This window comes from Pongo abelii, chromosome 18 (genome assembly GCF_028885655.2).
Source record: "Pongo abelii isolate AG06213 chromosome 18, NHGRI_mPonAbe1-v2.0_pri, whole genome shotgun sequence".
NCBI lineage: Eukaryota > Metazoa > Chordata > Mammalia > Primates > Hominidae > Pongo > Pongo abelii.
Window position 1 is genome coordinate 26,173,088 of NC_072003.2, and position 23,482 is coordinate 26,196,569.

General features: G+C 46.0%; 1 protein-coding gene across 5 annotated transcripts in view; it reads right to left on the bottom strand.

The window, feature by feature from the left end:
* The window catches only part of VWA3A (von Willebrand factor A domain containing 3A), a 64,011-nt gene that overhangs the window by 19,945 nt on the left and 20,584 nt on the right, over window positions 1-23,482 (bottom strand). For all 5 annotated transcript variants that reach the window (XM_054533637.1, XM_054533636.2, XM_054533638.2 and 2 more), the window contains 13 exons: window positions 20,498-20,623; window positions 19,230-19,338; window positions 18,919-18,984; window positions 17,071-17,196; window positions 14,969-15,104; window positions 14,452-14,555; window positions 12,996-13,076; window positions 12,443-12,537; window positions 10,183-10,302; window positions 5,134-5,208; window positions 4,684-4,828; window positions 3,314-3,509; window positions 1,971-2,041 (listed from right to left, as the gene is read on the bottom strand). In XM_054533637.1, the coding sequence (XP_054389612.1) occupies window positions 1,971-2,041; window positions 3,314-3,509; window positions 4,684-4,828; window positions 5,134-5,208; window positions 10,183-10,302; window positions 12,443-12,537; window positions 12,996-13,076; window positions 14,452-14,555; window positions 14,969-15,104; window positions 17,071-17,196; window positions 18,919-18,984; window positions 19,230-19,338; window positions 20,498-20,623 (1,450 nt within the window). The remainder of the gene's footprint in view (window positions 1-1,970; window positions 2,042-3,313; window positions 3,510-4,683; window positions 4,829-5,133; window positions 5,209-10,182; window positions 10,303-12,442; window positions 12,538-12,995; window positions 13,077-14,451; window positions 14,556-14,968; window positions 15,105-17,070; window positions 17,197-18,918; window positions 18,985-19,229; window positions 19,339-20,497; window positions 20,624-23,482) is intronic.

The window sequence follows — 23,482 nt, forward strand, 5'->3', positions numbered from 1 at the left end:
GCCTGTAGGGTACTCTCACTTGTTATCTCGCAGGCTCCACAAACTTACCCTTGTCCCAGACCCGCCTTCCCTGCACCTCTCTGTCCTTCCATGGGCTCTTCCTCCTGTTTTCTACATCTTGTTCAATGGCCTCACTATCTACTGGGTGCCCCAGTGAGGAGCATGGGGGTCACTTTGGATGTCTTCTCTTTCACACTGCCCGTTCAATCACTTGCAAGTCCGGGGAATTCTTCCTTAGATATTCATTGCTCCTCACGTGATCTGGCCCCTAGCTACCTCTCTCATTGTATCTTGTCCTGCTCAACTCCTCTGAGGAAATAACATTTTAGTGTGTCTAAACTAACTAATAGGCTAGGTGTGGTGGCTCCCACCTGTAATCCCAGCACTTTGGCAGGCTGAGGCAAGCAGATTACCTGAGATCAGGAGTTGGAGACCAGCCTGGCCAACATGATGAAACCCCACCTCTACTAAAAAATACAAAAATCAGTCAGGCATGGTGGCGGGCACCTGTAGTCCCAGCTACTTGGGAGGCTGAGACAGGAGAATTGCTTGAACTCAGGAGGCAGAGTTGCAGTGAGCTGAGATTGCACCACAGCACTCCAGCCTGGGCAACAGAGTGAGACTCCGTCTCAAAAAAGACCCCAAAAAACAAAAGACAAAACCCTAACTACTGACAAGGAGCAGGCCATGAAAGGTCTGGGATGAGAAGGACAGAGGAAACAGCAGGTGCAAAGGCCCTGAGCTTAGGAATGGGTTTAGCAATCACCTTGACCTATTTAAGGAACTCAAAGGCAGCCAGAATGTGCAGCACACAGACCTAAAACCAATGGCTTCTAGGAGACAGTCATTTCTTCTGAAGCCTTGGGTCTCAGTGGATTAGGACATGAAGAAGAAAGCTGACATGGGATGAGGTGTGTCCCCCAAAAGGATATGTTGAAGTCTGAACCCTCAGGACCTGTGCATGTGGTCTTACATAGAAATAGGGTCTTTGCAGATGTAATTAAGATACAAATTAGGGTGAGGCATATTGGAGTAGCACAGGTCCTTAATCTAATCTGATTGTTGTCCATGTAAGAGGAGAAGGGATGCACCCGGAGGGAAAACAGCCATGTAAAGACAGACGCAGAGACTGGAGTTATGCTCCTCAAGCCAAGGAATGCCAGAGATTGCTGGTGACAAGGACTCCCTCCTTGACCAAACTTTAGCCAGGCTCCTCTAAACCATCTTCTCAATAAGGCCTTGACGTTGGCCTGCTGAACTCAGTTTTGGCAAAGAATTCTGCTAAGTCAGTTTAGTGAGACCTGTCCCATCCTTGATATCCAATCAAGTTCTTCATCTCCCATCTGAGATATCTTTTTTTTTTTTAATGATTTTTAAAAAATTCTTTAATAGAGATGGGGTTTCACCATGTTGCCGAGGCTGGTCTCAAACGATCGGCCTGCCTCGGCCTCCCAAAGTGCTGGGATTACAGGTGGGAGCCACTGCGCCCAGTTCTATTTTTGATGTCTAAGCCTTTGGTCTGCCTTTAGCAAGAGCCCTGTTTAACAAGAATCCTTTTACCTATCATATTTATCCAGTTCTCTTAGTAATTTTCCATCCACTGACTCTGCTCGTGGGCTATAAATCTCCAGCTATTTTGCTATTATTTAGAGTTGAGTTCAATCTCTCTCCCCTATTGCAATAGTCTTAAGTAGTCTTCCTTGCCATTTTAAAAGAGCAATCAGTGCAATTAAAAACAAACAAACAAACACCAATTGCCACCAGAAGCCAGGGAGGGGCAAGGAAAGATTCCACCTAGAGCCTTCGGAGGGAACCTGGCCCTGCTGACACCTTGATTTCAGACTTCCAGCCTCTGGAAGTGAGAGAATCAATGGTTGTTATTTTAAGCCACCCAGTTTGTGACAGTTAGGGTAGCCCCAGGAAATGAATACAGAAGGCAGTGCAGTCATTGGCCCATGCCCAGGGCATACCTTTTGGGAGTAGTTGAGAGCCTTTTCCATCTCAGACATGATGGAGTTGATGTCATCGCTCTCATAAATGCCTGGAAACAAAGCATGTGGTGAGCAAGGTGAGACAGGGTGTGGATCCTGGCAAGTGTCCCCATCATCTGGATACTAGAAAGCCACCTGGAGGTGACTCGAGGGCTGGGCATGGTGGCTTACTCCTGTAATCCAAGCACTTTGGGAGGCCGAGGAGGGAGGATTGCTTGAGGTTGGGAGTTCGAGACCAGCCTGAGCAACATAGTGAGACCCCCCCTTCTCTATAAAAAAAATTTAAAAAATTAGTCGGGCATGGTGGTGGACACCCGTAGTCCCAGCTGCTCAGGAGGCTGGGGTGGGAGGATTGCTTGAGTCCAGGAGGTTGAGGCTGCAGTGAAGTATGATGGCACCACTGCACTCCAGCCTGGGTGACAGAGAGAGACCCTGTCTCTAAAAAAAATGTTGCTTTGTGTACCATGTACAACTATCTTGCCAACCATGTGCTGTGAACATACCACCCTTTGAAAAACAATCTAAGGGATGTTTAGGGTGCCTTCTAGCTCTGACATTCTATGACATTCTAAATTATATATTTTTTTAATTTTTAATTTTTTTGTAGAGGCAGAGTCTTCCTATGTTGCCCAGGATGGTCTTGAACTGGCCTGAAGCAATCTGCTCGCCTCAACTTTCCAAAGTGCTGAGATTACAGGTGTGAGTCACCACCTGACCCATAATATACTTTTAGAGTTTTACTTCTTCTTCTTCTTTTTTTTTGAGAAAGAGTTTTGCTCTGTCACCCGGGCTGGAGTGTAGTGGTGTGATCTCTCCTCACTGCAACCTCCGTTTCCCGGGTTCAAGAGATTCTCTTGTACCTCAGCCTCCCAAGTAGCTGGGACTACAGGTGTGTGCCACCACACCCGGCTAATTTTTTTGTATTTTTAATAGAGACAGGGTTTCACCATGTTGGCCAGGCTGTTCTCAAAGTCCTGATCTCAAGCGATCTGACTGCGTTGGCCTCTCAAAGTGCTGGGATTGTGGGTATGAGACACTGTTCCTGGCCTACTGTTTTTAACTTAAAAAAGCTGCGGTAAAATATACATAACATCAAACTTACTATTTCAATCACTTAAAAGTGTACAATTCAGTGGCATTAAGTGCATTCACATTGTTGTGCAACCATCACTGCTATCTATCTTCAGAGGAACAGTTTTACATTTTAAAATGTGATTTTCACAAGCTGCTTTTCTGGAATGCATCTGTGGTCTAAAGGAGCTATGCTGGTGCTGAGACAACTGTTTGTAATGAGCCGAAGGGATGAGGAAACATTCATGTACCTGTGTCTCCAAACCAGTGGAAGCGGCCACCTGCAGCCCGGGTGACCTCCTTGTAGGCAGCGGCCGTGTCAGTGCGATTGGCATAGCAGGCAGGGGGTGTGGTGTCCATCTTTGGCTCGCCCACGTAGAATAGACACACGTTCAGCTGGAGGTCGCAGCCACCACAGGCCTCGGCCATGTAGGCGCTGAGTATAGGCTGGTGGGGAAGAGAAGGTAGGAGGGGCCAGCAGCTGAGGGCCTTGAAGCTGTGGGGCTCTGGGCAGCCCAGCCTGGCCATGTTTCTCCAGGGCCTTCTCTGTGCCTGGTCCAGTCCTTGGCACGAGGGTGGAAAGAGATGAGCCTGGGTTGCAGTTTCTTTCAATATTTTAACAGAGTGTGGTTGGGGAGCTGGACCTGAGAGCCTCCTGATACCAGGCATGTTCTAGACCAGTAGCATCCACATCCCCTGGAAGCCTGCTAGAAATGCAGATTCCCAGGCCCCACCCCAGACCTACTGAACCAGGATCTGCACTATGTATGTATGTATGTATGTATGTATGTATTTTAAAGAGACAGGGTCTCGCTCTGTTGCCTAGGCTGGAGTGCAGGGGCATAAACATAGCTCACTGCAGCTTTGACCTCCTGGGCTCAAGCAGTCCTTCTGCCTCAGCCTCCTAAGTAGCTGTGACTACAGGCACATGCCACCACACCTGGTTAATTTTTTTTTTTTTTTTTTTTGAGATGGAGTTTCGCTTTTGTTGCCCAGGCTGGAGTGCAATGGCGTGATCTCAGCTCACCACAACCTCCCCCTCCAGGTTCAAGCGATTCTCCTGCCTCAGCCTCCCGAGTAGCTGGGATTACAGGCGTGCGCCACCACACCTGGCTGATTTTGTATTTTTAGTAGAGATGGAGTTTCTCCATGTTGGTCAAGGTGGCCTCAAACTCCCGATCTCAGGTGATCTGCCTGCCTCAGCCTCCCAAAGTGCTGGGATTACAGGCATGAGCCACCATGCCTGGCTACATCTGGTTAATTTTTTAAATTTTATTTTTGTAGAGATGGGGTCTTGTTGCTATGTTGTCCAGGCTGGTCTCGAGCACCTGGGCTCAAGCGATCCTCCCACCCCAGCCTCCTGAGTAGCTGGGACTACAGGCATGTGCCACCATGGCAGGTTATTTTTAAAATTTTTGTAGAAATGTGGTCTCACTATGTTGCCCAGGCTGGTCTCCAGGGCCTGCATTTTAACAGCATCCTTAGGTGCTTGTCTATACATTAAAGTTTGAGAAGCACTGGTTTAGAAATCATGCTGCAGAAACCTTGGCAAGGTATCCACCTGGGGGAAGACGGATGAGGTCGCAAAGGATAATGGACACCCAGGATGTGGCCTACCCACCATGTCCTGGTCGGGGATGCCCCCAGTGAAGAGGTAGATTCCCTGCGATTGGTGTTTGTCTTTGTCCTTGAAGTCCACTTCTACAGCCTTCCGCAGGGCGCTGAGAACGTTCCTGCTGCCCCGACATCGCAGGTTCAGGGCCCACCTGGGGAGGCAGAGTTGGCCATGCTGAGGGTCATTGGCCCATGCCCAGGGCATACCTTTTGGGAGTAGCTGAGAGCCTTTTCCATCTCAGACATGATGGAGTCAATGTCGTCACTCTCATAAAGTGAAGACGGCCAGGTGGGGAGAGCAGCAGACAGAAGGAAGCTGTTTTCTGATTTCTGCCCATGGCTGTTTGGGGTCAGGGACTCTAGAGAGCTACTTTCTGGTGGAGAGGGGGACAGAGAAAACAATGCCTGCAAACCTTCCCTCAGACACAGCCCCACGAAGTCTCTGCCCATAACCTACCGCCAGGCACTTTGTAAATTGTTGTGACTCACGGGAACCATCTCAGGCCTCCAGCTTTCAATTGTGCTTCCAAACCTTTAAGAAGCAAAGAGAGTTCCTTCTTAGGCTGGGGGAGGTCCACTTGGTGGCCCAGCTCTTTGGGCTTTGCAGGCTTTTAGTGGGGACAAAATTCTGATGAGATCCCCTAAAATGTGAGGATGTCACTGGCCTGGGCCAGCCATGAGATTTCCTTGTGGGTCATATGTCCCAACATACTTCAGCCAAGACACAGCGTGAGCCAGCTTTGGTCAGCTTCCTTTCTGAAGCATTGAGCTATGGCATGTGGCCCCCTCTTTAACCTCCCCTAGCACGGCTTCTCTCACTGCACATTTCCCCTCCCTATCCATACTATAGTTTTTTTTTTTTTTTTTTTTTTTTTTAATACACATCTATGTAATCAACAGGATTTGGTAAAGAAAAAAAATACACCTCTAGCCTGGGAAGTATAGCAAGACCCTATTTCTACAAAATAAAAAAAATTAGCTGGGTATAGTGGCACATGTCTGTCGACCTAGCTACTTAGGAGACTGAGGTGGGAGGATCACTTGAGTCCAGGAGGCTGAGGCTGTAGTGAGCTATGATTGTGCCACTGCACTCCAGCCTGGGCAATGGAGCGAGATCCTATCTCAAAAAACAAACAAATCCCCAAATCCAGAAAACCCACATTGTCTCATTTGTCCTGTAAGACAGAATTTAAGATCCTTGAGAAGAGGATTTATACCCTTTATGAAGGAAAAGTTGTCCCCTCTCTAGTTTGAGATTAATTCCTCCACCTGGCCTTTGACCTCATCATCACCCATCTCTTCTGAGACTTTGCCCCACAGTTCCTCCCTCACATCCACACATTCCCAACTTATCTCCACTTCCCTCTGCCCCCGCGCCTCTCTACCTGTTTCAGACTCTCTATACTTAACAAGAACATCCTCCTTCCACTGGGAAGCTACTCTATGAGTGACTTCGCTCTTTCCTCTTTCCCCTTGTGGACAAGCTCCCTGGAAACACAATATACCACCACTTCCTCACCTCCTCAACCCATTGCAGTCAAACTTCCACCCTGGGGGCGTTCCCTGGTAGAGATGAACAATGCCCTCCATTCCCCCACCAGTGGAAATATATCCCTATTATCGTTGGATAATAAATCTGGGTTCAAGTGATTCTTATGCCTCAGCCACCGGAGTAGCTGGGATTACAGGCCTGCACCACTGAGACCCACTTACTTTTGTATTTTTAGTAGAGACGGGGTTTTACCATGTCGGCCAGGCTGGTCTTGAACTCCTGGCCTCAAGTGATCCACCTGCCTCGACCTCTCAAAGTGTTGGGATTACAGGAGTGAGCCACTGCACCTGACCTTCAGGTACTCCTTTAGAGCAGTGCAGGAATGGACTAACATAGCATCCCAACACCTTTCTCTCTTGTTTTCCTCCCACCTCTCTGGGTTCTTCTTTCTTGTGTTCTTTTGGTGGTTTCCTTCTTCTGCCCACCCTTCAAATGCTGGTGTCTTCCAAATGCTGCCTTTGATTGTCTTCTCTCTCCCTTTCGCATCTCCACAGGTGCGATCCCTGCACTACCATTTATTTCATTCATATAATCAAAATGCTGATGGCTCAAAACCCCTTATTTCTTGGCTAGGTCTCCTCACTGGAGCTCCTCCTCCTCTTAATGATCTCCAAACTCTTGAGTGTCTCAGACTCGGGATGTTTAAAACCATCTTTCCCTTCAGAGATCTGTTCTTCTTGGGACATCATCTTCTCTTCACCATTCTTTCACCCCCTACAGCCAGTGATGACATTCTGTAGATTCTAACTCCCCAAAATCTCTTCCATGCACCTCTTTCTTTCTTTTCCTTTTTTTTTTTTGTTTTTTTTGAGATGGAGTCTCGCTCTGTCGCCCAGGCTGGAGTGCAGTGGCACGATCTCGGCTCACCACAAGCTCCACCTCCCAGGTTCATGCCATTCTCCTGCCTCAGCCTCCCGAATAGCTGGGACTACAGGTGCCCACCACCACGCCCGGTTAATTTTTTGTATTTTTAGTAGAGATGGGGTTTCACCGTGTTAGCCAGGATGGTCTCAATCTCCTGACCTCGTGATCCACCTGCCTTGGCCTCTCAAAGTGCTGGGATTACAGGTGTGAGCCACTGTACCCAGCCTCCATGCACCTCTTTCTTGATTAACTTTTATTTTGGGCTCAGGGGTACGTGTGTGGGTTTGTTATAGTAGGTAAACTCCTGCCATGGGGGTTTGTTATATAGATTATTTCATCACCCAGGTATTAAGCCTGGTACCCATCAGTTATTTCTCCTGATCTCCTTTCTCTCACCCCCAACCTCCAATAGGCCCCAGTGTGTGTTGTTCCCCTTTATGTGTCCATGTGTTCTCATCATTTAGCTCCCACTTATAAGTGAGAACATGCTGTATTTGATTTTCTATTCCTGTGTTAGTTTGCTAAGGATTGTGGCCTCCAGCTCCATCCATGTTCCTGCAAAGAACATGATCTCATTCTTTTTTATGGCTGTATAGTATTCCGTGGTATATGCATACCACATTTTCTTTATCCAGTCTACCGCTGCTGGGCATTTACATTGATTCCATCTCTTGCTATTGTGAATAGTGCTGCAATGCACGTATATGTGCATTTGTCTTTATGACAGAATGACTTATATTCCTTTGGGTATGTACCCAGGGATGGGATTGCTGCTTTGAATGGTAGTTCTGTTTTTAGGTCTTTGAGGAATCATCACACTGCTTTCCACAATGGTTGAACTAATTTACACTCCCACCAACCGTGTAAGTGTTCCTTTTTCTCTGCAACCTCGCCAGCATCTCTTATTTTTTGACTTTAATAATGGCATTCTTACTGGCCACACACTCTTTCTTCCATTCACATTGCCTTGGCTCAAGCCCACTCAATGCTAGGGCAGGCAATTGCAAGAGTCAAACTGGTCTCTTCCCTCCAGTATTACATCCCTTCAGTTCCTCCTTCACAGCATTGCTTGAGCATTTGAAGATGCAAACCTGATCGTATTTGTACCTTGCTTGCAATCCTCCAGTGCCTTTATATCCTATAGCACCGGAAACTCGTGAGCATGGCCTATATCAATCCTCCATCACCTGGTATTTCTGTCATGCACAATTTCTCCCTCTCAGCCCCATATCCATGCTAAACTCCCTGATGGTCCCTAAGGTTCTAGCATACCTCACACCTCTGCTCATGCTGTTGCCTCTACCTGGAACACCCTTTCTCCCTAGGACCCCATCATTCCCAGGTGCTAGGCAAACATCTACTCATTCATCAAGACTCAGCGAAAGGGGCACTTGCTCCATGAAGATGTCCTGAGCCTACTCCACCCAGGTGGAATGGACTGATCCTGCCACTGATACCTTGCAGTCCCATACCTAGCTATCTACTCATTTCTATAGAAAACATTTAACAGCACTTCTTAACATCCCTGTCTCCCACTGTTAGGCCATGAGTTCCTCGAGGATGAGTTTTGTGTGTCTTCATGTCCATCTCCCCAGTGCCTGGCACAGGGACTGGTTCATGGCAGATTGTCAATGAAACATTGCTGAATGAATGAATGGGTAGATAAATAAATAAAATTCCTTATCTATAATGTTACCATAAACATTTTTATGTAGAGTTTATTAAGGAATGATTGGGCTCTGGTACAGAATAATATCTAATACTAACCATTGACTTAATAGGTTTAGAAAATGCCCTATTTGGTGTGAGGTTGTATAAAAATCTACACTTTAAGTGGGTTCCTTTTCTCTCTGTCTTCCCTTATTAATTAAAATAGTATGCAATTTTAAAAACTATATATATAGTTTTTATGGCTGAGCTCAGTGGCTCAAGCCTGTAATCCCAGAACTTTGGGAGGCTGAGGCAGGCGGATTACTTGAGGTTAGGAGTTCGAGATCAGCCTGGCCAACATGACGAAACCCCGTCTCTACTAGAAATACAAAGATTAGCCAGGTATGGTGGTGTGTGCCTGTAGACCCAGCTACTTGGGAGGCTGAAGCAGAAGAATTGCTTGAATCTGGGAGGAGGAGGCTGCAGTGAACTTAGATCAAGCCACTGCACTCCAGTCTGGGCAACAGAGCAAGACTCCATCTCAAAACAAAAACAAAAACAAAAACAAACTATATATATAGTTTTTAAATTAAAAATGCTAGATATGTACTATATTTAATTATATATAATATATAATTTTAAAACTATATTAACATTTTAAAACTATATATACTATATATAATTTTAAAACTATATATACTATATCTAGTTTTAAAACTATATATACTATATATAATTTTAAAACTATATATAATTTTGAAGTAAGTTCAAATCTTCAAAACCTCTCTGATCTTTGTTGTATTTAATTCTAAACTATAGTTTTAAAAATTGCATACCATTTATATATATACACATAATTAAATGTATACATATAATTTTATTTATTTATTAAAACACAGAGGGGGTCTCACTATGTTGCCCAGGCTGGTCTCAAACTCCTGGATGCAAGCGATCCTCCTGTCTCAGCCTCCCAAGGTGCTGGGATTACAGGCGTGAGCCACTGCACCCGGCCAAATTTATATATACAATTTTAATTTAAATTCAGAATTGGAATCCTAAATGTTTGAAAAGGTGTGGCTTGCTGGAACCAGGCTGAGGACTGAGACTAGGGCATGGCTGGGGTCCTTCCTTTCCTCTTCTGCCTATTTTGTCTTGGAAGCCAAATGGGCCAATGGGCTGAATTACTTTATCCTGGTTGATCAAGCAGTGTGTTATGGGGTCACTTACCACCTTCGCCCCCGTAGGACAGTCCTGCAACTATTTAATTATTCAATGCCCCAAACAAGATCATCCAAATCAGATAAACCGATGGCTATCCTAGGAGGCCGGGTGACCATGACGTCAGTATCTATCGCCCAGCAACGTCCAAAGCCTCAGCCCAACGACGGCATCCAAACACACACGACCCATCCTTGCCCCCAGGAGCCTGGAGACACGTACGCGATGAGGTTGAAGTAGTCCTTGTTGGATAACTGCTCCTCCAGCAGCAGCCGCAGGGAGTGCTGGATATGAATAATGTACATGGAATTGGTCGCAGAGATATCGAGCAGTACAACCACCCTAAAAGGAAACACGAGCTTTAAGAGGAGAACCGAATCTCTGAGATAATGTTTATTTTGTTCCATTTTACTATTTAAAGTTTTCTTTCCAGGGGAATTTTGCATGCCAGATTCATAGCTGGCCAAAATCTTCTCTGTGGCTTGAGGCCAACAGAGGTGGGCTTACAATGGTAGATTAAGGGGGTCATGGAACCCCCCATTCTCTCCCAGGAGATGCTTTAATGGAATAAAGCCTCATGGTGGAGATGGTTTAAGGGGTAGGGGCTTCATATAATGATTTTCATAGATTTATTTTAAAGAATTAGCATTCAATATTTTTATAGGTCAGAATATGAGAATATATATATATATATAGCCTTAGGCAAGTCACAAAACCTCTCTGATCTTTGTTTAAGTAGTTTAACTATAAACTACTTGTAAGACTCGACATAGGGTTGCTTCAAGAACATATATATATATATGTCTAAATATATATATATATTTAGACGGTCTCTCTCTGTTGCCCAGGCTGGAGTACAGTGGTGCGATCACGACTCACTGAAGCCTCAACCTCCTGGGCTCAAGAGATCCTCCTGCTTCAGCTTCCCAAGTTGCTGGGACCACAGGCACACATCACCATGCCTGGCTAATTTTAAAACTTTTTTTTTTTTTTTTTGGTAGATACCAGGTCTGCCCATGTTGCTCAGGATGGTTTTGAACTCCTGGCCTCAAGTGATCCTCCTGCCTTGGCCTCTCAAAGTGCTGGAAATACAGGCATGAGCCACTATGCCCACCATAGGTTGGGGTCTTTGTAGGGAAAACGAAAACCAGGTGAGCAAGTAACATGAGGAATTAGGTGTATCTGGGCCTCTTGGAAAATATTTTTCTCTTTTTGTTTGCTCTCTTTCTGTTTTAAGATCTCTAGCCTCATTTGTTCTTTCTCTAATTTTACAACTTCAAACTTATATTCTCACCTCCTGCCCCATTCTCATTTTGAGACAGCTATGGAGAGCAAAAGAAAATCTATGGGATTTACAGTCAGAAGACCTTGGTTCAAGTTCTACTTCCTACCAGCTGTGTGGCCTTAGGCAAGTCACAAAACCTCTCTGATCTTTGTTTAAGTAGTTTAACTATAAACTATTTGTAAGACTTGTCATAGGGTTGCTTCAAGAACAAAATTACATAATAGATGTATAGTGGCCAGGTGCGGTGGCTCTTGCCTGCAATCCCAACACGATGGGAGGCTGAGGCAGGAGAATCGCTTGAGGCCAAGAGTTTGAGACCAGCCTGGGCAACATAGCGAGACCCTGTCTCTAATAATAATAATAATAATAATAATAATAATAATAATAGATGTATAGTATTATAAAATATAATACTTTGTAAATGTTAATTCATCAAACAAGGTATGGAATCATGATAATGGCCATAATAGATAACTATTGTTTCTTCCAACTCAGCATCCATTACCTCATCTGCCAACAGCATCCTGATTTTCCTCTGGGAAACACCTCTGCCTCTATCAGTCAATTTGAGTTGAGTGAAGCTGAGCCCACTCCAAGCTTCAGGGATAGGCATTTGACCCTGGCCAGTCAGAACATCACACCTCTGGCTGGGTGGGAGGATCTATTCATCCATGACCCATTTGCTCTGGCCAGGGAGGAGGTGTGATTTTTTTTTTTTTTGGTGGACACAGGGACTCGCTCTGTTGCCCAGGCTGGAGTACAGTGGCACGATCATAGCCCACTGCAGCCTTGAACCCCTGGGCTCAAGCGACCCTCCTGCCCCTGCCTCAACCTCCTAAGTAGCTGGGACTACAGGTGTACACCACCATGCCCAGCTAATTATTTTATTTTTTGTAGAGACACGGTCTCACTATGTTGCCCAGTCTGGTCTCAAACTTTTGGCCTCAAGCGATCCTCCTGCTTTGGCCTCCCAAAGTGCTGGGATTGCAAAAATGCTCAGTGACACAGTGATGACATTATTGACATCAGTGATGGTGGTGGTGACTTTTTCCTCCTCTGGGGGTTCTACTGAGAGATTCCCAATCCCTAATCTAAGTGATGGCTTCTGATGCTACGAACAGGGAATTCATGAGTCAGATAAACGTCATGTCACACACCAGACCTACGAAGGATAAGAACCCTGCCTAAGAAAGGTACCTTTTTTCACAGACAGTGCCCCAGATTCTTCTGCTGGCCAGGGAGAGCCACTCGATCCGCCTCTCGTACATCCGCATAGCTCTGCTGAGCTGTTTCTGCAGAAATGTGGGCCACAGTGAGCAGCTGCTCAGAGGCTGAGCAACCAAGGGGCCTGAGGGGAAGTACGTGTACCTGGGTGGGCTTCAGGGAATGGTGTGTCAAGTCCCTGGGAATCCAGGCAGTATAATCATTCCACTAAATCGTGGGCAAATTTGCCACAAGACCAGGAAGGGAAGAGTCACACGATATTTCATTGCATCACATGGGGGAGAAATGGGGGAGGAAGCAGATCTTTCCCCAGAGGATTAGAGGCTTTTTTTTGTTTTTTTGGCATTGAGGTCCCTGCTTTGGGAGGAGGTGGCCAAAGCTCCAGGGGGCCTGTAGGTGGAGCACACAGTCCCTCTTTACAAGAGGGAGTTTAGTCAATGGCTTGGTGACTCCATAGCCCAGAGAACCTTCCTCCCATCCCCACTTCCTGCACCCCATTTTCTGATGGATTGAACCTATCACTGACCTGGTACTCATAGAGGAAGGGTGGGTCCACATGAATGTTCTTCACTGTCCCGTCGTGCCATTCAAATTGTATCATTGCCTTCTGTACTCAGGCACAGGCAGGAGGGTGGGCAGGCAAACAGAAGTACATGTAGTTTAATTTGGGCACCGGTTCTCCAAATCAGGTGCAGGAGAGGGAAGTGGGCTCTGAACACATTTGAGGTTGAACTCCCTCCCACATCTCCACCACACACACCCCAATACCACCACCACCAGGTCACTGCCTTGTCTGGAACTGGAAGTAGAGAGCCTTGGAGAGAGTGATCCCCTGAATGGACCATGCCTGAGGGCAAGCCTCTCAGGCTGTCTTCCTGAGAGGCTTTTCTGAACATCAGAGTCATGAAGATATGGTTGGTCTTAGTAATAGAGAGCACAGTTGGAGACATTAAAATATACTGGCCATAGCTTCTTAGGTTTGGGAACCTAGACAGGCCTTCACAGATGCTTTAAAAATCCAATTTGTTCATCCTGTTTTTTCATCCTCCACCAAGTCAACATCTCTTTATCACTCCATCCATCTAGTCATTCATCCATGCACTGCTAGACCTACATATCCCTTACTCCTCTCTCTTCCTTTCAGTCTTCCATCTTTCTATCTTTCTATTCACCTATTATTCCTTCCTTCCATTTCTCCATCCTTTCACCCCTCCATCTTTACTTTAATTTCTACTTTCATTCTTTCATTTGTCCTTTATTCCGTCATCCATCCTTCCATTTTCCCTTTTATCCTTCCATCTGTTCAGATTTCCATCCATTCAACCATCCATGCATCCATGCATCCATCCACTCATCCATTTATCCATCCATCCATCCACCCACCCACCCATCCATCCATCCATCCACTCATCCATCCATCCATCCACTCATCCATTTATCCATCCATCCATCCATCCATCCATCCACGTTTCCACTCATTCATCCTTTTCCTTCTTCTTGCCATCCTTCCTTCCAACTACCTTCTCAGCCATCCAGTAAACATTCATTGATTTCCTACTCATACTAAACATGGGGGAGAGAGAGTTAAGAAGAATTTTCCCTCTTTATACTTCATACTTGATGGGGATTTAAATATGTAAAAATTCATGCATTAACTCTTTATGGGAGCAATAGCAGAAATCTGCATTAGGTACAGCAAGGACATAAAGAGAGCAAGTCTGTCCTGTCTGAGTTGGGAAAAGAAAACTTGCATGGAGGAGGTGACCGTGGTACCTGATTTATGCCTCTTGCCCCATCTCCCAAGTTCAATTTTCAGATCTTTGAAAACCAACAGCTACAGTGGATTTGATGTGCATTCTAGGGTCCTGGGTGGGAAGCCTGAATCCCTGGTGATTCTTATCACCAGAACATATAAGAAAGTGGGAAAAACCACAAGGGAGCTCTCCTGCAGAGGACTGGAGAGAATTATGAATCTGAATTACCTCATGGATAGTCGATGATACTGTTTTCTGGAGAATAGGTACAAATTCTTCCACAGGAGAGAATGCGTTGGGTGCCAGGACCTGATATAGACTTAATTTCTTGGCTGAAAAAATAAATTGTGAGGTTGGAGGCACTGCCTGGGAAGCTCCAAAGGGTTCAAGCCTTTTAATTTTTTTGAGACAGGGTTTTGCTCTGTCACCCACGCTGGAGTGCAGTGGCACAATCATAACTCACTGCATCCTCAAACTCCTGGGCTCAAGGTATCCTCCTGCCTCAGCCTACCTGAGTAGCTGGGACTATAGATGCATACCACCAAGCCCAGCTAATTTTATTTTTTATAAAGATGGGGTCTTGCTATGTTGCCTAGGTTGGTCTCAAATCCCTGGCCTCAACTGATCCTTCCTTCTTGGCTTCCCAAAGTGCTGGGATTGCAGGTGTGAGCCACTGTGCCCGGCCAGATTCAAGCCTTTTAGTCAGTCATCTGTTTCCTGGGTTCTGCCCTCTTTGGAGATTTACCTTTCAGACCATTGACCTTAAGCCACTCTGCAGAAGTCTTGTCCAAGTTTGGAAACTCAATGGTGAGAGGAGAGTCATGCTTTGGGGGTTTAGGCAAGAGGCTTATGAGTGGCCCATTTGTAATCTCTGTGGAAATCTAAATTAAATGAGAAAGCCCTCATTACATAATCATATTTTAGAGCTGAAAAGTCCTCAGCCTTCAACCTCCACCCAGTCAATGCAAGTAGAGCATCTTAAACACTCCCTGATAGATTAAAGGCAGTTTTGCCTTTCCCTTCCATCATCCCCTCCCCTTCTCTGGAGATTTCTGGTATTTCCAGGGGAAGAGGGAGGAGTACCCAGCAACTCGCTTGCTCTCACAGTGGCCCATGCTCCTGGCTCCTTCCCTAACCTTACCATGAAGATCAGCACCATGGACTCCAAGATGACAGGTCGCCCCTAAAAACTCCTGCAGCAAATCACTTAGTGAGCCCCCACCTGGCCACCCTGTGGCCACATTTACAAAGTAAAGAACTGAGGCTCTGAGAGGTTAAATTACATAGCGAATGTATAAGTAAAACATAGAACAGCAAGTCCCAAACTTTAGATTTGAGCACTGCCTTCATGAATTTTGCCATATCTGAGTACTACTGTATTATTATTAATATTTTAAGAATCATTATGTAACATTAATGCTTTTTAGTTATTCTCTTTAATTTTAAAAATTCAATCCCTTTCACAATTTTAGAAAGAAGATCTATGATGATCATAATGAGCTAGTTTTAAATAGATACCGTTTAAAAAATATATTAATCCAGGCACCACCTAAAATCATCTTGCAAACTACAAGTAGTACATGCACTTCATATTGGGAAACTCTTGGCAAGGTTTTGGGCCTTAGACCTGGGTTCAATCCAAACTCAATCTATTTCTATCTCTGCAATCTTAGGCAAGTTATATAACCTCTTAACTTCGGTTTCCTTATCTATAAAAAGTAATAATATACTTACCTCAGAGTGTTAAGATAAAGCATTTAAATAATTGAACATTGTGCCTATCTCATAATGAGGACTTAATAAATGAGAACTATTATAATTCTTTTTTTTTTAATTATTTTATTTTTATTTTTTTTCTTTTATGGAGTCTTGTTCTGTTACCCAAGCTGGAGTACAGTGGCGCTATCTAGGCCCACTGCAACCTCTGGCTCCTGGGTTAAAGAGATTTTCCTGAGTCAGCCTCCCACGTAGCTGGGATTACAGGTGCCTGCCACCATGCCTTGCTAAGTTTTATATTTTTAGTAGAGACAGGGTTTCACCATGTTGGCCAGGCTGGTTTTGAGTTTCTCACCTCAAGCGATCCACCTGCCTCAGCCTCACAAAGTGTTGGGATTACAGGCGTGAGCCATCATACCTGGCCAAGAACTATTATAATTCTAATACTAATTGTTATTATTGTATTTATATATTTTTAAAATTCTTTTCTGAGACAGGGCCTCGCTCTGTTGCCCAGGCTGGATTGCAGCGGTGCCATCATGGCTCACTGCAGCCTCAATCTCCCAGGTTCAATCATCCTCCCCCCTCAGCCTCCTGAGTAGCTGGGACTACAGGCACATGCCATCGTGCCTTGCTAATTTTTAATCTTTTGTAGAGACGGTGTTTTGCCATGTTGCTTAGGCTGGTCTTGAATGCCTGGACTCAAGCGATCCTCTGGCCTTGGCCTCTCAAAGCACTGGGATTTCAGGTGTGAGCCATGGCTGAGGTGAGAATGACTCTCTTCAAGGCAGCCTATTCTGGGTGGTTGAGGTTTTCATCATTCTCCAAACTGGGGGTAAGGGAGGGGACAGTGACAGGACAGAGGGGGTGGCAGGAGCCTGCTGGTCTTTCTCTGAAATAAATTTTACAGTTAGTAAATCCACCAGAATCTTTCTGGCACCATGGTGGGCCCACCCAGCCCACCCAACTCAGAACTCTGGGGTGCAATGGAGGGTGGGCCTTGCCTTGTTTCGATTTTAGGAAGTGACGAGCACCGGCAGCTGTGCCCTCTATGAACAGGTGAGAAAGGGGAACGAGGCCAGCTGAGTGCTGCTGGGAGAAGGCCCCAGAATTGACACTCGCACCACCTACCTCCTCCATGGTGCAGGTGAGCGCCTCACAGGGGCTGCTGTGCCGCAGGGCTTGCATGTGGCTGAGGAGGCTCTGGGCCTTCTGAATTTCTGCCAGGAGCTCATCCATGTCCCGGCTGGTGTAGTGCTGAGGGTGGCAAGAGCAATCAGACATCCGGAATCACTTGGCTACCCGCAGGGGCCAACCCAGGAAGGGGCAAGCAGCCAGGCCAATGCCCAGACAGAGGGTCAGACTCTCTCCACCAGGCCTTATACACTGGGACCCACGTGCCAGACAGAGCCTGCAGATGTGCTGTGCTCCGTTTGTGCAATTGGCCTGCTGTGTTTTGTTTGTTTGTTTTGATGGAGTCTCGCTCTGTCGCCCAGGCTGGAATGCAGTGGCACGATATCGGCTCATGAAAAGCTCTGCCTCCCGGGTTCATGCCATTCTCCTGCCTCAGCCTCCCGAGTAGCTGGGACTACAGGTGCCCGCCACCACGCCTGGCTAATTTTTTGTTATTTTTAGTAGAGACGGGGTTTCACCGCGTTAGCCAGGATGGTCTCGATCTCCTGACCTTGTGATCCGCCTGCCTCGGCCTCCCAAAGTGCTGGGATTACAGGTGTGAGCCACTGCCACCCAGCCTGGCCTGCTGTGTTTTAAAACAATTGAAGAGTTTTCTAACTGTAAAAGTGTAAAGAAACACTTTACATGCACTAGGATGGCTATAATAATAATAATAATTTATTTATTTTATTATTATTTTTAGAGAAAGGGTCTTGCTCTGTCACTCGGGCTAGAGTGCAGTGGTGCAATCATTGGTCACTGCAGCCTCGAACTCCTGGGCTCAAGTGATCCTCCTGTGTCAGCCTCCTGAGTAGCTGTGACTATAGCCATGTGCTACCACACCAGGCTAATTTTTAAATTTTTTGTAGAGATGGGCTGTCACTATATTGCCTAGGCTAGTCTCAAACTCCTGGCCTCAAATGATCCTCCTGTCTCGGCCTTCCAAAGCACTAGGATTACAGGCATGAGCCACCATGCCTGGTCAAGCCACAGGTTTTAAGATAAAATGTTTCTTAAACCAGTCAGTTTCAGTCATTTACTTTACCTTTCTAACCTCTGTAGACTGAGTCACCTACAGACAGAGTCTAGATGATGAAGTATCAAGATAGAGTGCTGCCTGAGCTTGGCTCCCTGCTATGAAAAGCAGGGACCTTGCGACCTTTGAATTCACTTGTGAGATGCAAACACTCATTTACTCATGGTTATTAGTGGTAGGCAAGACACAGCCTGGGAGAGACCAGATGATTGCATTCTTAATCTTCCAAATGGATCTACACACATGTTTGCTAATCGTTGCCTCCCTTGTGAACACAGGGTGGCTGATGTCTAGTTATTAACTGGGACAAGGACAGTAATGGATGGATCGGTACAGAATGGATTGCTCATTTTGCTCTGCAGTGGGTCCCCTGCAGTAGCAGGAGTTGATCTAGGAGAGAAAATCAAGGCAATTCAGACTTAGTGCTTTGGTGGGAGGAGAGCTAGGTTGGGGCCTATATTAATGGCAAGTGGAGAGTGACTGAGGATTCTGCAGGCAGGGCTTTCAAAGGCCTCTGGGCTCCCAGGCATGCAATCAATGCATCATACAGGCTGACCAAAGCATCTCTTGTGACTTCAGGTTGTCCCTGGTCTTCCCACATATTCATTCTAACCTGATTTTACCTGTGTAACCTCATTGAATACAGGTGGGGACAGGGAGAAAAGGTGAAACAAGTGTATAGTGTGGTCCTGGCCCAGATCTCCTGGGTACAACCTTGGAGGCAGACAAGGAGAGAAGAAGAGGGGCCACGTGTTGGCAGAAGGGCTTACCTCCATCTTTGGGCTGTAGCAGTGGTAGTAGCCCCTAACAGCTTCTGCGAGGTTCTTCAGGACAGCCTGCAGGGATGAGGCCAGGGTCAGCCCTCACTAGGGCAACACCAATATTCCAGTAAGCCTTCTCTGTGACTGAACCTCCCAATTATCCAAAGCTTCCCATTTTACCAAAGGGAGAACCCAGGCACAAGGACAGGTGCATTCTGGTCCACAGCTCAGGGGCCTGTCCAAGCATGAGGCCTCAAAGGCCAGCCCAGCTCACTACCACCAAAGCCAAGGGACACCTCAGAGAATCTCGGGAAACTCACAGGGGGCATCTGATCATCGCATCTGTAGGTGATGAAGTGGATGATGAGGTTTCTTCCCATGGTGGACTGCTGGATGTAGTCAGACAGGATTTCAGAAGGCTGATCTGGGCTGTGGAGAAGGCAGAAAAGAAGTGGGCACCCCAGGTCAGACCACTTTGAGAACATTCCAGAGCAAAATGGTAATTCCCAAGGAACATCTACCCATTCTTAACTGGCCACCTGTGTCCCAGGTCACCTATGTGGATGCAGGGCTAGGTGGACTGCAGGGCTAGGTGGACTGCAGGCCTGTCTGCCCTCTGCCTCCTCTGCAGATGGGTGGCCTGTGACTGTAGTCCTTCCCTCGTGTGTGTGAAGAGTCATGGTTGATGATCTTTTCTCTTTCTTTCTTTCCTTCTTTCTTTCTTTCCTTCTTTCTTTCTCTCTCTTCCTTCTTTCCTTCCTTCTCTCTCTCTCTTCCTCTTTCCTTTTTCCTTTCGTTCTTTTCCTCTCTTCCTTCTTTCCTTCCTCTTTTTTCTCCCTTCTTTCCTTCCTCTCTTTCTTCTTTCTCTCTCTTCCATCTTTCCTTCCTTCCTTTCCTTCCTTCTTTCTCTTCCTTCTTTCCTTCCTCTTTTCTTTCCTTCTTTCATTCTTTCTTCCTTTTTCTTGCTCTCTCCTGTCCTTCCTTTCTTTCTTTTTTCTTGTTTGTTTGTTTCTTTCTTTCTTTCTTCTCTCTTTCTTTCTTTCTGCCTGTGACTGCGATCCCTCCCTCATGTATGTGTGAAGAGCCATGGTTGATGATCTTTTCTCTCTTTCTCTCTTTCTTTCTCTCTGTCTCTCTCTCTCTCACACTCCCCACTCCCCCATTCCCTTCCCCCCCTCCCTCCCTCCTTCCCTTCCTTCCTTCCTTCCTTTCCTTCCTTCCTTCCTTCCCTGGGTCTCACTCTGTTGCCCAGGTTACAGGGCAGTGGAACAATCATAGCTTACTGCAGCCTTAAACTCCTGGGCTCAAGCGATCCTCCTGCCTCAGCCTCCCAAGTAGCTGGGACTACAGGTGCACACAACCATGACCAGCTAATTTTTTTTTTTTTTTTTTTAAGAGATAGGGTCTCACTGTGTTGCCCAGACTGGTCACAAACTCCTGGCTTCAAGCAGTCCTCCTGTCTTGGTCTCCCAAAGTGCTGGGATTACAGGCATGAGCTACTGTGACCAGCCAATCTTTTCTCAAAAAGTGGTTTGGTTCTTCAGTCCTTTTCATGTAGTATGTCACCTGCTTAGGAAAGAAGACCTACCAGCTTCTCATGATGGCCACCAGGGAATCCAGGCCCTTGAGAGTAAAGATCTTCTTCAGAGCTTGTAGCAGGTTGCTGCCTCCATCAGGCTGCAGTGTCTTTACCCAGAGCTTAAGTTCCTGGAGGCTGGGGGGAGACAACAATGGCAACCTAATTATAAGACTGCTTGTATTTAATTTCATTTTAATTTCTTTTTAAAGATAAGGTCTTGCTGTGTGTCACCCAGGCTGAAGTGCAGTGGTGCAATTATAGCTCACTGTAACCTCGAACTCCTGGGCCCAAGTGATCCTCCTGCCTCAGCCTCCCAAGTAGCTGGGACTGCAGGTATGTGGCATCCTGCCTGGCTAATTTTTATATTTTATGTAGAGGGCCGGGCATGGTGGCTCATGCCTGTAATCCCAGCACTTTTGGGGGCCGAGGTGGGTGGATCACTTGAGGTCAGGAATTCAAGACCAGCCTGGCCAAAATGGTGAACCCCATCTCTACTAAAAATACAAAAAAAATTAGCCAGGTATGGTGGTACACGCCTGCAATCCCAGCTACTTGGGAGGCTGAGCAGGAGAACTGCTTGAACTCCAGAGGCAGAAGGTTGCAGTGAGCTGAGATTGTGCCACTGCCACTGCACTCCAGCCTGGGCAACAGAGTGAGACTCTATCTCAAAAAAAAAAAAAAAAATCTGTAGAGATGGGGGTCTCACTGTGTTGCCCAGGCTGGTCTTGAACTCTTGGCCTCAGGAGGTGCCCCTCCCTAGCCTCCCAGACAGCGGGATTACAGGTGTCTGGAGCCCCTGCACCTGGCCTGTAGTATTAGGTACCAGGCCCAGGACAAATATTAGCTTGTTTAAACCTAATGATAACTTGTTGAGGTGGTACCTTTATTCCCATTTTGTAGATGAGGAAACTGAGTTAGGACTTGCCCAGGGTGATACTGTAAGCAACTGTTAAAACTGAGATTTCAAACCAGGTCTGACTCTAAGATCTGAGCTTTTAGAAATTGTGCCATGTGAGGGTCTGGGGCTGAGTTCCTTCCTCCCCATACCCACTCTCTTGGGAGCCAGCCCTCAACAGGAGGCATGGAGTTAATTCCGCGACCCTAAGAAGGCTCTAAGAGAAAGCTTTATGGCTGTGTGCCTATGTCCCACATGGGTTAGGGTACACGCAACTGGTGAGAAGAAAAATAACTTAACTTGATTCTTTCTTGGCTAAAACTTTGCACAGCACTAGTGAAAGAGGTCTGCTCTTTCTACTTCAAAAAATCAAAAATCTGAAAGAGAAAATCTCAGTGTGGTGCTAATAAGTTCATCTTTCATGATCATAACTGTCAAGTCTCCCTTTTGAACAGTGAGAATAAGTCCCAGGTCTAGCGCCTTCTCTAGCCAATAGATTTAAGCTGGAATTTAAAACCACTGTTTTTCTCTCATCATATTTATTTATATGGCTGCTTTCTTTTTTTTTTTTTCTCAGAGCCATTAAAGAAAGATATATGGTTGCTTTCTAATTATAGAAATAGAATTGCATGATATAGAAGTATAATCATGCAAGTGATATGAGCTTCTCAGTTATGGTATTGATAGAAAGTTTCCTTCAGACCAGGAGCAGTGGCTCATGCCTGCAAATCCCAGCACTTTGGGAGGCTGAGGTGGGAGGACCACTTGAGGCCAGGAGTTCAAAACCAGTCTGGTCAACATAGCCAGACCCCATCTCCACAAAAAAGGAAAAATTAAAAAAATTAGCTGGGCACACCCTTGTAGTGCCAGCTACTGGGGAGGCTGAGGCTGGAGGATCATTTTAGCTCAGGAGATTAAGATAGCCGTAAGCTATGATTGTACCACTGCACTCCAGCCTGGGTGACAGAGCAAGACCTTGTCTTAAAAACAAAACAAAACAAAACAAAACAAAAAAAAAACAAGTTTCTTTCAATAATAAATAAATAGAATTGAAGTAAAGAAAAATCGACAATAGTACACATGGTAGGCTGGGCACAGTGGCTCATGCCTGTAATCCCAGCACTTTGGGAGGCCAAGGAGGGCGGATCACTTGAGGTCAGGAGTCCGAGACCAGCCTGACCAACATGGTGAAACCTCGTTTCTACTAAAAATACAAAAAAAAAAAAAAAAAATTAGCCAGGCATGGTGGAGCACACCTGTAATCTCAGCTATTTGGGAGGCTGAGGCAGGAGAATTGCTTGAACCCAGGAAGCGGATGTTGCAGTGAGCCAAGATCACGCCACTGCACTCCAGCCTGGGTGACAGAGTGAGACTCCATCTCAAAACAAACAAACAAACAAACAAACAAAAATAAAATAAAATAAAATAAACAATAGTACACATAGTAAAGATATGACATAGGGTTATAACAAGAGAATTCTAGGAGTTCCTGAAGATGCAGAACTTTTGGCTGCTATCCATAACAACCCAGGGGTCACTGCTCCACCTAAAGTGGAAATCAGAGTAAAAAACACTCTCGTTCATTGAGTACCTGGCACTAGCCAGGTACTTTGTTTTCATTTCATCTTAATAACAGTCCTGTGAAGAGTGGGTAGGATTGGCCTTGTTCTGCAAATGAGAGAGTTAAGGGACTTGTCAAGACCACCCAGTGACTGTTGAGGTTGGGATTCAAAGCCAGAGCTGCCAGAAGTGGGCATTTCTCTATCTGGAAGGGCCCCTCTTTACAGCTAGTGCTGGCGAGGGGGCCTCCCTCCTAGAAATCTAAGCACATGCTTTGTTCTTTTTTTTAAAACTTTTTATTTTTGGAGACAGGGTCGCTCTCTGTCACCCAGGCTGAGTACAGTAGCACAGCCATAGCTCACTGCAGCCTCGACCTCCCTCCCTGGCTCAATCAAACCTCCCACCTCAGCCTCCTGAGTAGTTGGGACTATAGGCACATGCCATCACACTGGGCTAATTTTTAAATTTTTTGTAGAGATGGGGTTCTCACTGGGTTGCCCAGACTGGTCTCAAACTCCAGGGCTCAAGCGATCCTCCCA